Genomic DNA, 14017 nt, shown 5'->3' with positions numbered 1-14017 from the left:
GGAGAAAATGCTTTTTGGGCTGCAGAATGATTATTCATTGCAGGAGTAGCCACTGGGCAAAATTGTCTGCAAGGCTGAGTGGCGGTGTCGTATCCAGCTCATCATACATCTATGGTGCAGGTAAAGAAAGAGCTGGTCCCGGGAAACTCACACCAGTTATTGAGAGAGTGCCCTGATAATGTGACCCTGTAGACATGCCTGCACTCACACACAGAATTTCACATTGAAAATGTTTTTGTTCTTTGTTAGTACAGGTCAAGGAATTCAGGTGAATCTGCCCATACAGTCAGTTAGGCCTCTGCACAGTAGATGAGCCTAAGCAGATACTACAATAAAGCAATGAGGCCTGGCTATGGGTTCTTTGTTTGGGTGAGGGTCCGATTCAAGGACAGTTTAAAGGTACAATAGGTCAGAGGTAGAAAGTGTGTCACCTGTTATTATAAATTTATGATGGCACAGCCTGATACACACTGCAGGGCTTAATTATGTCCAAACATCATGAAGTATTAGTGCTGTGCATCCACAGAAATGCTCACCCATTTTTTGGCACATGTGGATTGTTAATTGTCAACTTACTTTTAGGAGAAAATGCTAACATTAATGGCTTTGATGATCATGGAGTTCATAAAGACAGAGAACATAGCCCAGTTTTTTTTTTATTGCATACTGTTATAATACATTAGGCCCTCTGACACTGGCCTGTAGTAGGTCAATAGTTAAAGCAGGACAGCTGTTTCTCTCTTCACACATTACATCAAATGCACATATTGAAGGTTTTTAGGCTAAATGTGCCTACTTTTCTGTTGTTTTTTACAGTCAAGAATCAGGAGTCAGACAGCAGTTGATCACTGCAGGTGAAGTGGGAAGACTGTATTTGGAGGTGAGTGTGCTGTAAATAATTGTGAATACGTTGCACTTATTTCAGTTGCAATGTAAAAAAAATAAAAATAAAAGGATCACATTCATCTTGCGGTTTGCTTTGTAGAGGGGAAAGAAAAATAAAATTAAAAACCTCACACGGCACGTGAAGTGCCTCCTCAAAAAAATTAGAATGCACAATCACAATGTGGTGAAAGATGAGATCACGTCAAGAAATTATTTTCAACTGGGTTTTGTAAGAGAATCTGATCCTTTGTGGGTTCTCTCTCCGAGTCTTGGCAGGAGTCCCGACCCTGCCCCGAGGCTAAGGTGAATTTAGCATGCAACCCCATCACCAGCTTTCTTCACTCTCTGCAATGTTTAATTCATTTCAGCTTCCTCATGCAACACACGTATGGATGGATGGCAAAAAAGAAGTTATTGAATCATATTAAAATCAATTTACCACTGGTGAAATTAGATTAAATCTGCAACTTTTTTCAGGTTTTTAGATTTGTTTACAAAATGTCATCTCCAGGCAGAAAAGTGTTGACTAAAGAACTGTCAGTGTTTATTACTGCGTGAGCTGAATAGTGTGGGTATAAAATTATTGTTAAGGTAAGACAATACAGATAATTATTTACAGATCATTTATATTAGCTAGGCAAATTTGATTTCCTGGCACTTGATTTGATCAAAAACTCAATTACATCGTAATTTACATTTTATACAGTAGAAACTGACTGAGGTGCAGACTGTATGTTCAACAATGCAAATCAAATCCTGCTTCTCTCAAGGCACACAACATGGAATGTTTACAACGGTTTGACTAAGTATGATTTCCAAAATGTTATGCAATATTCATTGAATTTGTGTAGCCAAAACATCACATTTCAACATTTATATTAACGCTTAAGTTTAGTTTTTAACCAATGGTGCTTTAAAAAATAGGTCAACATCCTCCTAAATGTGCTCAGTTGTTGAAATTTACATTTTGCCTGCATTATGGCTCCATTATCTACCACGCGTCATTCCTCTGTATATTTGTACACTTATTTAGCATCGTTGTATGACGATGGCGAATCAGCAAACAGCAGTCCTTCTAAGGACGGTCCTGATGCAGAGCAGGGCCTATCCTCTGAGGGTGGGGGTGGGGTGTGGGGTGGGGGGTGGGAGGGGGGGTGGGGTGCGGGTGGGTGTATGTGTTTGTGTGTGTGTGTGCATCATAAGTGAGCGTGCTCGGAGCTCTGGTCGCTGTCGTGACTGTCCTCATTGGCTAAGGAGTCTGTCGACTGGTGGAGCGCTGCGATGCCAGAGAACTCTGACGGCAGCAACGTCCCCTTTTTAACATTCACCAGTTCTTTCTCTCGAGCTGCTGCCCCCTGCTGGCCGCCCTTCACTCGTTTCCACTTCATCCTCCTGTTCTGGAACCACACCTTCACCTACGGGGGGGGGGGAGGTGACAGAAAATGTCAAATTCATTGCTCTTACGGTGAGAACAAAAAGTTAAACAAACAATCAAGAAGCAATTACGGAAGCCTTCCTGCTTAACAGCAGCTTTCTCTAAACGTATGGCAGCTATTCCTACAGCAGCAATAATGTGTGGCTGTACTGTTCCATCTGCCACTTGGCGTCTACCTGTTTTTCCCTGACTCAACAGCCTCTACCGTATTTACGTCTCTCAGATTGATGATTAAGCTGTTGCTTAAAACGGTTTACACGTCAAGTAGCAGCAGAGGCCCCCTGAGTGTCGACACATGCGCCTGAAGGGAGGGAGAGGAGGAGGAGGAGGGGGGGAGGCCCGCCGCTGTCACGCAGGGCAGGGTGGGTTTATTTTTGGGGAGTGTCATTCCGAGAGGACCGAGCGGTCACATGGTCAGGACGTAGTTGACAGCATAAACGTTTGTCTTAAACGTCAGGGGCGTACGCCGTGCTGAGTATCACTTCAGATTCTTTACAAGCCTCAGGGCCTTTTCTGAGAGCCGGAGAGAGGGGCGAGAGTCCAGCAAAGGCTCATTTATATACGCCAGGCTCTGATGTCAAAACCAAACATGTGATCCTCAAGGCTTAAGTGCACACACACACACACACACACACACACACACACACACTTATTCAGACTCACTCACAAGCACTGTACCTGCACTGCTTGACATTACACCGATAGTGACACTCATCACAACACATTGCACCAAGGAGTCCTGACCTCAGCGTCCAGTTATATCCATTTGACAGGTTCAAGGAACTGCCAATCCACTGATTCAAAACGGCTCGTTTAGGCATTTACGGAGCACTAATGGGCCGCTCATCTCCTTCGCATTTAGAGCTTGAAACATAACACACTACTGATAATGAAATATGAACTATATATGTGATGTGTAATATATATGAAATGAAATACATTCTTAAAATAATACAACAAGCACTGAATTGGTGTGATTTCATTTCTAGTCAAAAGATGTCGAGACATTTTGGTTAAAACTTGGCTATGTTTTTACACATCTTAAAATGTATGCTTACCGATCTGTTCATCGCCCCCCCCCAAAAAAAATAGCTTCCTTTCCTATGCTTTTGTAAACTCCAAACATTTAAAAAGTTTCGGCCCTGTAGCTCCACCTCTGCCATCTTTGAACATATTCCAGGTGTCAAGGCCCACAAAGACATAAAACATCCATCACATTTCTCCAAACAGCTCATGCAACATAAATCAAGTGCTGTGGCCAAGTGTTTGTATTGCCAGTATTTGCCTCAGTATCTCTTGCTGTATATTTTCCCTGACAAAACTGAGGTCACACTAATGCTGCATGAGCCGAAGAAATTTCATGCACATTTTATGCCGCTTCGAGGCACAAAAAGATTAATTGCAACAGTCTGTGAGAAGGCTGAAGTGGAATTATGATGGCAAATTCTGTGTTTGGTGGTTCTGTGGAGTTAAATGGGCTTTTGCCTGACATGGGGGAATTTAGAACGAGCCCTTCAATGTTTTTTTTTCTTCTATTTTTTATTTTTTTTTTCTTCTTTTTTTTTTTTTTTTTTACACCTTTTGCAAAAGCAGAGGATTACTTACACAATTTCTAACACATTTATCACTTTACATGTCACAAGTTTCCAGTTGCTCTCAGATTGAGTAAGAACCTAAATGTGACTGTGCGGGTTTACAACTCGCATTACTTTGAGAGGCCCTCAAAAGACACTTGCAGACATTTTTATTTACTGGGAAGAATTTCTTAGGTGGACACTTTTATCTGAAACCGTACGTTAGACAGTACTAAACAATTTTAGCATGGGTAGCCGAGTGGGAACTGAACCAAGTCCTGACAACATTACTGACATTCTTAGCTTGAGCAGAATGGTTTCAGTTTCTGGGATACCACAGATTTTATTTTGAGACATTTAAGGCCTGTTGGTGTAGCTAATAACATAAATGGTGGCTCTGTTCCATTTAGGTGTCCCAGTAAGAACCAGCATGCACAATGAAAAACAGGGCCCTGGTACTAAATGGGATGGAACCTGTTCTTTTTTCTTTTTAAATCAAAAATGTCCACAGTGAGATAGGTCATCACCACATTTTGTAGTTTAGCATATATTGTACTCATGCAATCTGTATAGTTTTTTGTTTAGCGTGACATAAGATACATAGATCTACATAAACATGATATTTAAGGCTCACACATGTATATCTTTGGGATCTTAAGTTGTGATTTACATCTGTGGCACCACCTGAAGCTCTCTACGCGTTTCTCACTCCCGTCTGTTCTTTACATTTAATCCACACTGTATCACACTGCAAATATCACTGGCAAGGTGTCAGCTAAGTGTGACTTACAGCTTCCAAACGGGTGTCAGAGAACAACAGGCTGTAAACCGTTTCCTTCCCCCAACCATTTGTCTCTTGTTATTTATTTCATGTGCCTGCATTTTACAGCAACCGGCCCACGCTCAGAGACCAATTCATGCACGCAGTGGTAGTGGGAGAGAGGAAGTGCCTTGCTAGACAGCACTTCCTCAAACCCTTCTCCCTGCCTTGGCTGTGGCCTGCTTGAAAGAATAGACAGGCACATCTGGAATATGATAGTCCCGTCACACAGCCACATCTGGAGCACAATAGGCCTCGCACCGAAATTACAAAAACACAGTAGCGAGCTGAAAAGCCTCCTTGTCATCCCGAGGCCGCCTCTGTTTTCACAACATGGCATTAATGTGCTAATGGGGGGGGGGTCATATTATCTGAACCCAGGGGGAAACAAAGCTGCGGTGGGTAGGAACATACTTGTCTTTCAGTGAGGTCGAGGTTGACAGCGATCTCGTAGCGCCTTAGTCTGGTTAGGTAGTTGTGGTGGGCAAACTCGGCCTCCAGCTCTCGGATCTGCTCCTTGGTGAACGCCGTTCTATCCTTCCTGGGTTTGCTGCTCACGTCGGACTTGTAATTCCCGTCCTGGGACTCTGAAACCAAACACCACACAGGTTTCTGTTTCCACTCAGATTTATATGCAAAGAAAAATAAAAAAAAATTAAAGTGGCAGGTGCAAGTCAGCAGGGGAAGAAAAGAGGCGAGGTAAGAGAAACAATGGGAGCTGTCAATCACACTTTATTGTTCAGTCATTGTTTATGAACACTTTAAGTGGCTGGAAGGACTCACGGGCGGCTACACACATGTGTGTCTGACTTTGTGGCAGCTGTGCTGTTACAATAGGCTGGCCCTTATACTGCCAGCATGGGTTTAATTTGTCTTGAAGGAATCTGCTGCTACAACCAAGCAAATGGAACAAAAGCAGCTTTGCAGGATGCATGATATATATCCTAGTTTCTTTTTACTTTAGAACTCACAGGCTGCTCCTCATTTGGTGGCAAAAGTAACCACTATTTTTTCTTTCCTTTTTCAGCTTTGTGTCTTCTGATTCACATTTTCGCTGCAGATGTTGGAACGCCAGTAAAATAATAAATTATGTACAGTCATTTTTTAAATGGGGAAATTACAGGCAAAGAAAAATCTATGCCTACATAACATTAAATGTCATAATAGGGTCATAGATAGAATGCTGGGGAAAATCTTATGATATATTACCATTTAAAAAAAAAACGTGTGAGCACCAAATGCAAGGCTGGTACTTTTATATATATTTTGCATTTCCTTCACAGAAATGTGGTAAATGCATATGGAAAAAAAGTAAATAAAAATCCCCAGCATGTGTCGTCTCCACTCCTGCTCATCACCCCAGAACAATACTTTTAGTTTTGTTATTTCCACAAACTTTCCAAAGTAAACACGCACGGTTAATTTGCCCTCCCAAATGTTCCTATTGTGAGCAGCCTTTGTGGTTTCTCTGTTGGACGCGCCTCAGTTGCACATTGCATTCAAAGGCAGCAGCGATTGCATGTTAATTCATCTGTGGTCCTGTTTCCTTAGTGTGTGTTAATCCAGCAGGCCTGCGTCAAGCCAAACTGTAAATAGTCCTGCAGCCCAGAGCCAGACTCACAAATGGTGCGAAGCCTGAAGCCACGTCAGAGAAACAACTATCTCTTCACCTAAGATTTCCACCCGGGGGGGCGGTGACCCCTGTCGGTTCTGTTTTTCTATCAGAAAGAGGATCTTCCTTCTAATTAAGTGTGTGTTTTTTTCTGAACAAAATGGCTCCCTTGAGAGGCTGATGAGAAGATGAGGGGTAAACTGAAACTTTTGCTCTACAAAAGTTATATTTGTGTGGCACTTGCACCGTTTTAGAGCCAAAGACAAACGGGTGTATAAACTGCAAGAATTCCCACATGAATTTTATGAAATGAAACAGATCATTGCTTGACCCACAGCCTGTGTCCGGCTCCCCCTTGACCTTGCCTTTCCCTCCCTCCCTGTAATTTCAAACCGAGTGCTCCAAACAGAGTGTGGCTGATTGAAGCGGGCCTTAAGACGTATTTATCCTCTCTCTCTCTCTCTCTCTGGTAAACACAGACATTGTGTAGAGAGAAATAAAAGAATAACACAGCCAGCTGGTTCAGAGCAGCAGGCCTGAAGTTAAAACGAGCGGCAGGCTTTTATGACACAGCCACTACACCACAGCAATTAGGTCCCCGCTGTAACTTTCATCTCTCCACAAAAAAGGAGGAATAATATGAGAAAAATACACGCAGCCAGACAGGGCACGTCATTTAGGGTTGCCCAAATGAACTGAGCTCTGTGCAAAAGGGACCCTGTCAAAAATGATGTCTTCTTCTTAAGAAAGTAAGAATGGACGGAAAGAAATGTGACTTTTTTTTTCTTTTCTTCTTCCCCTCATGGTGGAAAATTGCGTGTTAGTTGTTTTCCCTCAGTGAAAGTTGTGATTCTTTTATTTTCCTTTGGTAAAATAATATCACAGCGGCACACACAAGAATGAAGTCAAATCCACCGACACATCCGCAATGTTTCTCTAAAGCTTCTTTTAGGAAAAAAAGTGTCTGCCAGCGAGAGGCCTTCAGCACCTCACTCCTCCTTTTTTACAACACCGCCTCAACAAAATAAGACTTCAAGCACCTTTTATTGTTCCACACAGAAAACCTAGTAACTTTTTAAAAGGACAACCACTCCCTTGACAGCATTAGTCTATGCAAATATAACCCATGAACTCAACCAAAGTGCACCAACCCGACACTCAATAGGACTAAAACTCTCCGGCTTGACCACAAAAAATGAGCCGGTTCCGCAGAAACCAGACACCCAAAATACCAAGGAGCTGGCTCATCTCATTAGCCCACCCTGCGGCCTTCCTTGAGGAAACAATCACAACCGAGTATTAGACACAGAAAGTTGAGATGCTTCATATTTGAGCTAAACCTAGCATGGAAATGAGCTCTCAGGTTTTGTTATTATTTCTGTATCTGAATGCAGGTTTCGCTCAACTTTCTGGTCCAGATGGTTGAAACCTGATCAGGGCTCTATCACATGCAACTGGCAGCGGTGTGATATTTAGACAGCTGATTGAGTCAGCAACATAGTTAGCCCCAATAATCAGCATGATTGGTGTTAGCGTGGAGGGAATGCACGGCACATATGTAATGAGTATGCAGTAAAGTATTGTTACAGGGGAAATGGGATTTGGAGGCAGGGGCTCGGTTTCCAAATGATTTGACAAAGGAGGAAAGGAAATAGGAGGTGGTGCATTGAATTTGTGACTTAAATATACTATTGCAACATTTTGCATGAGGATAATATTAGCCATATTAGTCATTTAGCGCAGACAGAACTATAAAATGAACAAACATAGAGCTCTTGAAAGGCTCAATGTGTTACACCATTTTGGAATATTCGGTGTTGCATGAATCTTTAATTTAACCATGACATCTGGAGTTCCTGCTAAACCAGTGAGTAATGTCCATTTTAACTGTGCTTTCCATTATTTGGTATCATAACCTGAATTATTACATATACATGTTTCTAGTGCAGTTACACTGTCTATTAATTACAGACAGTCCTTGAATATTTTGCACCCTGTGGCTGTAAACTGCAGCAACAGCCGGCCTGTCAGAGGAGATAGACGCTCTCTGAGGCGACCACCAGCATCCTGAGCGAAAACTAATCACATGCAGGAATATCAGTCAGTGGTCAAGTGCAGGTGCTACGCTGTGCATACAAAGAGGCCTTTAAAAGGGAAGACGGGAGCGTCGCTGAGGGCCCGCAATCCTCAAATGGACAGAGAGAACGGCGAGCACACTTTCCCTGGAAAACTTAGAACTCTCACTAATATCACGTTCCTTGCGAGAACTCCCACCACCCGACCCCGGCAGTTTGTCACGGCGTGATTGATTATTGTGGTGACTGCAGGTTGGAAATGTCCCGCAGGTCATCAGGAAGGTGTTACCTATTTGAGTACGGTCAGAAAAAAAGGGATTTGTTCATAAATGTGCAAAGAAAAAAAAAAAAAAACGTTTTCTCTGTTGGTTTGAATGTGTGTCGGCTACATTATTAATTTACAGGTTATATAATTCAAGGGCAGTGTAAAGCCTTAAATAGAGCTTCATACTTTACACAATGGTCAGTGACTTTTAAGAGGTTACGATCTGAACACCAGCGCCCGCCTAAAAGTGCAGAGTCACAAATTTTACAAAGTCACAAATTTCCTAAAAACAAAGAAAGTGGTCTTGAAGCTCACAGCTCTGGTGCACTTCACTGTACAGAACATACAGTACAACTGTTGACTGTTTATGCAAATATATATCCATTTTATAAATCTGTATTTCAGAGCAACAAGTAAACATGGCATAATTACGGTTTACTTGTGGTAATAAAATAATTTATAATAAAAAAAATATGCATTTATTCTCTAGATAAAATAAATCAAAAAAATCAATATCACATCCTATTAGTACACAGATACTTCAAATGGACCTTTGCAATCATTTGGTTTTATTTCAGGAAACCTGACTGATTTATTTTACCTACCAGATTTAGACTAAGGAAAAAGGCTGAAAAGCCTGCGTCTGTCGGGTGTTTAGTGTGGCGTGAGGCGCCGGTGTAGTCTTTTACAATCCATGACATTAATTCTTTACTGTGTGCCTCATTTTCTGCCCTCTGAAGAGCGTCGCAACAAACCAGATGTGATTTTTAAACAAAACATGGCAGTAGTCAGATGTGCCCACGCAGTTACGATGTGGCCTTTGCACCACGCTTCATTTCACCCGCTGCAACAGCCTCCCTGCGTGTCAGCCGACACCTACAAACTGCTTCTCAGACACTTTTTTGTTTTCCTATCGGAGCTGCACAAATCTCAACACTTATGAGCTGTTGAAAGATTCAGAATGACACGTTCAGATGTTTGTGTAATTCTAGAGCTCTTGCATGGAATTCCTTCAAACGCTGATATTTATCTTACAAAAAAGACTGAACAAAGAGACATTGGAAAGGTTTTTTAGTTGTGTAATTTCTCACAAACAGCTTATTTATTCATAATATGTGTAAAAGGAATATCTGAGGGATAAAATCTCTGCCATTTAGAGAGTAGTGGCTCTAAAAACTGAAGTAAAAAATCTCTGATCTCAGCGCCTCTTACCTGAACTGTCACTTTTCCTTTTGCCGTTCCTCTTCTCAGCCTCAGCAGGTGACAGAGTCTGTCTGCCAAAGTCGGCAGGCACACAGGAGGCCCCTGTAGGGGTGCTGCCGATGCCCAGACTGGGGGTGCTGGCGCACACACTTGGCCCACCAGGGTGGCCCAGATCTGGGGGTGTTGTCCCGCTGTCGTGGGTTGATGAGTGGGAGTGCGGGTGGCATAGGTTGTGGCGTGTGCTACCGCCAGGTGACGGCATCTGTGGGATATGCCAAGATGCATGGTGCTGAGGCGGGTGGTGATGCTGCTGGGAGGGCAGGTGGCCGCGGTGAGGGTGGTGGTGGTGGTGGTGCTGCCCGGGAAACAGGCCGTCGTCGACCGGGTAGCTGGAGATGATGCAGGGAGAAGGGGAGGAGGTGGAGGAGGAGGAGGATGAAGAGGCCAGGTCAGGGTAGGAGACGTGGTCGGAGCGTCCGTGCAGAGTCAGGGGGGACTGGGTGAAGGCGGGATGCAGGGCCTGCGCTGGGGCGTGGGGGCTCCGCAGGCAGCCGAACAGTGTGTGATCCATCGCGTCCAAACACACACACGGCCCTCCAGGAAAGGTGAGAAGGGCAAGTAAAAGAGGGTAAAGTTACTAAATCAACCAAAAAAAAAAAGAAAAAAAAAAAAGAAAAAACTAAAAAGATCACAAGCACATATCCAAGATGCTTTCTCTTTTTCCTGTGACTATCCCAAAACTTTTGCCTCCAGTTAAAACAATTCAAATAGCCTACTCTCGGTTAGTCAGAGCAGAAAGCAAAGTGTGTTTTGAAATGGGTGTCCTGTGGTAATCCGGAGCGTGCGGCCAGTTGCCAGGCTGTACAGGATAAACAGTTAGCCCAGGATAAGCTGCAGCAGAGCCTCTCAGATGTCAGGAGGAGCAGGGGACTGGAGCTCGAGGCTGGGAGCAGGAGGTGGTTCCTAGGAACTGCAGAACGAGGGGAGCCGGCAGAGGGGATGTTATAAATAGGGTGTAACGTGAGAGGGAGGCTGGGTCACAGACTGCATACGCGCTACTGACCACATACATATGATCACCCTCCAAAAAGCACAGCACAATAAATCTGTACTATTAAAATGGCTGAGCCTCAGGAAAGAGGGCAATTTATTTTGGACTTGGAGCTGACCTCCGGTGGCCATCTTTTTTCCCCCTGCAAGAAAACAGCCCTAATGGTTCATGGGTGGGGCTGGGGGCGGGGGGGGGATATTAGGGGTGGTGTTAGAGTGGGGAGAGATACGTGGGCGAGGTGTCAGGGGTTAACTCAGCGTGTCACCCTGTCTTTGCCAGTTCTGACCCTTTAAAATACTGTTATTGTTAAATACTGTCTTGTGAAAGAATGCTTTTAATGGTTTCCTTTGCACGTTGTTTTTGTCTGCGTCAGCTTTACTTCGTCGTCTTTGACTCGCCGCCACTTTTGAAGGACAAGTTTTATTACGAAATAATCATCAGAAACTTAAAAACCACTCATTGCAATGCAAAAAAGATTCAAGTCTGTACATGTTATCCTCCAAGAAAAGTTACCTACTACTCTTAAAAAAACAACCACACTTTAATTTATTTGAACCAATAATTTTTTAGGAGTGGGGATTCTTTTTGTGCATGTGATTTTATCTCATTTTGAAATGAAACACCTCACATCGTCAAATCCAAATACGCCAACACGAGTTTGACCCTTAATATGAGGTCATGAAGTTGAAGTAACTAACTCATTTTGTTTCAGAACAGCGTCCCCTTTAAAATGAACGTGAATTACTGTAGCAATGCATTAAAAACACATAATACTTTAAGGGAACCGAACCTTTGGCTAATCTTTATCATTATTGAAAATAAGAAAACAAGACAGAAAACAATATATTGTAGGTAGCCTCGAGAGGAAATGGAATGTGAGTTTGTATAATATGAAATATTTCAACCTTCTTCAACCTCCACATACATCAAACACTAATCACACATTGTCAGCCCTCACATCACTGTCTCACTAAATCATTTTGGCCATAAAAGTGTCATTTTCCAGAAGTGAAGTAGGAATTAAAAAAAAAAAGCTGTAAACAGCCGGGAGTGAAAGAAGAGAGTCGGCTTTGCTTCGGCTTCTATTATTGTTACTGTTATTATTATTAATATTGTTATTATTTGTATTGTTGTTGTTATTAATATTATTATTATTATTATTGTTATTATTATGAGCTCAAATGAAGCTAAAAGATGTATTTGCCTTTAAACTCATTTATATAACTTCTGATCTTCTCATAAAATATGAGAAATGATCGTGGTCTGTAAGTGATTTAATGGGAAAATTAGGAGGACATTTTTTTTTTTGTCTTTGCAACTAAAATATCTCTTTTTTTTATTTATACAGATAACATAATTAAGGTATTGTAAATACATATTTCCTTTCAAATTTAAAAGATAAATATGCATTCACATGCACATTTTCTTCCTTTAAATCTAAAATCAAAACAATGTGACTAATACTGTACAGTGTGTATGGCACGGATTTAAAAGTGCACACAGTTCAGATTTAAAATCAAACAATATATTAGCAAATTCTAAATGTGTAGCCGTTGCAGCGTTTTCGTGGCTCAAGGCAGGTTTTTACAGATGGACAGTCACAATAACTCCACACTCTGGGGATCCGGGGGGGGGACGACAGGCTGTGCCACAGGCGCTGTGGGCCGCCTGAGAAAGGAAATTAATTCCTCTTTGAGGGAAAATGACTTTAACAGATATCATGGTGGAGGCAGGCTGTAACTTTGCGCCCCCCCACCACCCCCACCCCCAGTCCCTCCAAAGCCTCCGAAGGCAGCAGAGGCAGCGCAGCAGAGGAAAGCCACCTTAGGTGAGTGAGTGTCAAACTCTTCTACTGTTTACCTTACAAATTAAGGCTATTAGCAGGTTAGCCGAGGCTATATATTTCTCAGGGCCTTGAGCAGGTATTAATACACACGTGTTTCCAATTCTGTCGCTGGTCTCGCAGCAGTGATGGCCTGTGGGGTGGGTGTTTTCAGTCAATCCTAGTCTTCGCCCCTCGTGGGCTATATGAGGCAAAATATCCCACTGTGTGTATACGTGTGTGTGCATGTGTTTGTGTGGCTTACACTACATATATGGGGCCGAAACTGGACTTTTATTGTGAAAAAACACGGTGTCACCCAGTCATTTTGAAGTTGCACATAACATCCATCAATTACATTTTATTTTCTTTACACATTTTATTCATTTAATTTGAGATTTTTATTTGTCATGTTAGTGTATCCTTGTATGTCTTTCCTACCACTGAATACAAGTGGTTCCTTTAAGAGCTGCTAACCCCAAAATAAACGTCATTAGTTCAGATTCAGTGAAGCGTTTCAGGGTCCCTCGATGGTGTAAATGCTGTTTCAGAAGGTTTTCCCAGTCTGGATTGAATAGAATCCATTCGGAAACGTTTTATTTGGACATTAAAATGGTTTAATTTAAAGATTTTGTGATTATCTCTGCACTAACCATCAATGACATAATTCTACGTGTACAGTATTGGCCTAAAAAGAACATCTTTGTTGTCTTTCCGTCGACCATGCACTTGTTTGTCTGTTTAAAAAAGTATAAATTATCACCCAATTCTGTGTAACATCTCCTAAGCCAACTTCATTCCAACTTTGTACCACTGGTTTTACACTTATTTTTGGAATTCATGGTAACCAAACCTCATTTATATGAAATCATACCTAATTCTGAAAAAAAATAAAATAAATAGTAGTTAAGATAAGAGGTAACGTATGTTGATGGATTATCACAGACAAGTTTTGTCAGGATACTGAAACCATTTGATTTATCGTTGTTATTTTTGGGCAATATTGTTGTCCCATATTTCTGAAATTTGAAAACAGGTCAAACTTGACCCGAGGACAACTTGAGGGTTAAAAGTTTTATTTAAATGGCATGTCAAATGAAGAGGAGAGGTTATAACGGCGAGTAGGTGTAACTCATGAAAGAGGAGTCAGTGGAGAGGCCGCCGGTGTCTATGTGTTTCTGATGGCGAGGACGGGCCGGCGTGTTTTTCACCGCAGTAGACAGAAACCGAAGGTAGACCTGCTGCTCAACCTGTGGCTGTCAGTCACACAGGCAG

At 42.3% G+C, this 14017-nt stretch overlaps 1 protein-coding gene across 1 annotated transcript; it reads right to left on the bottom strand.

The window, feature by feature from the left end:
• Positions 1–640: 640 nt before the first annotated feature.
• meox2a (mesenchyme homeobox 2a) lies at positions 641–10918 on the bottom strand. Its single transcript, XM_078252167.1, has 3 exons — positions 9879–10918; positions 5129–5301; positions 641–2300 (listed from the first exon to the last, which is right to left on the bottom strand). The coding sequence occupies exons 1-3, from the start codon at positions 10438–10440 to the stop codon at positions 2082–2084; spliced, it is 954 nt and encodes a 317-aa protein (XP_078108293.1). The 5' UTR covers positions 10441–10918; the 3' UTR covers positions 641–2081.
• Positions 10919–14017: the final 3099 nt, after the last annotated feature.

This window comes from Sander vitreus, chromosome 6 (genome assembly GCF_031162955.1).
Source record: "Sander vitreus isolate 19-12246 chromosome 6, sanVit1, whole genome shotgun sequence".
NCBI classification, from domain to species: Eukaryota; Metazoa; Chordata; class Actinopteri; order Perciformes; family Percidae; genus Sander; species Sander vitreus.
Note: the sequence above shows the minus strand (reverse complement) of the source record. Positions and strands in the feature narration are given on the sequence as shown.

Bases quoted from the DNA above. Each gene is read 5' to 3' on its own strand.
- meox2a (XM_078252167.1), bottom strand. From the start codon at position 10,440: ATGGATCACACACTGTTCGGCTGCCTGCGGAGCCCCCACGCCCCAGCG. The intron at 5,302-9,878 runs GTAAGAGGCGCT...GTTTGGTTTCAG, and splicing joins AAGGAAAAGTGACAGTTCAG to AGTCCCAGGACGGGAATTAC. The intron at 2,301-5,128 runs GTATGTTCCTAC...CCCCCCCCGTAG, and splicing joins TCGACCTCACTGAAAGACAA to GTGAAGGTGTGGTTCCAGAA.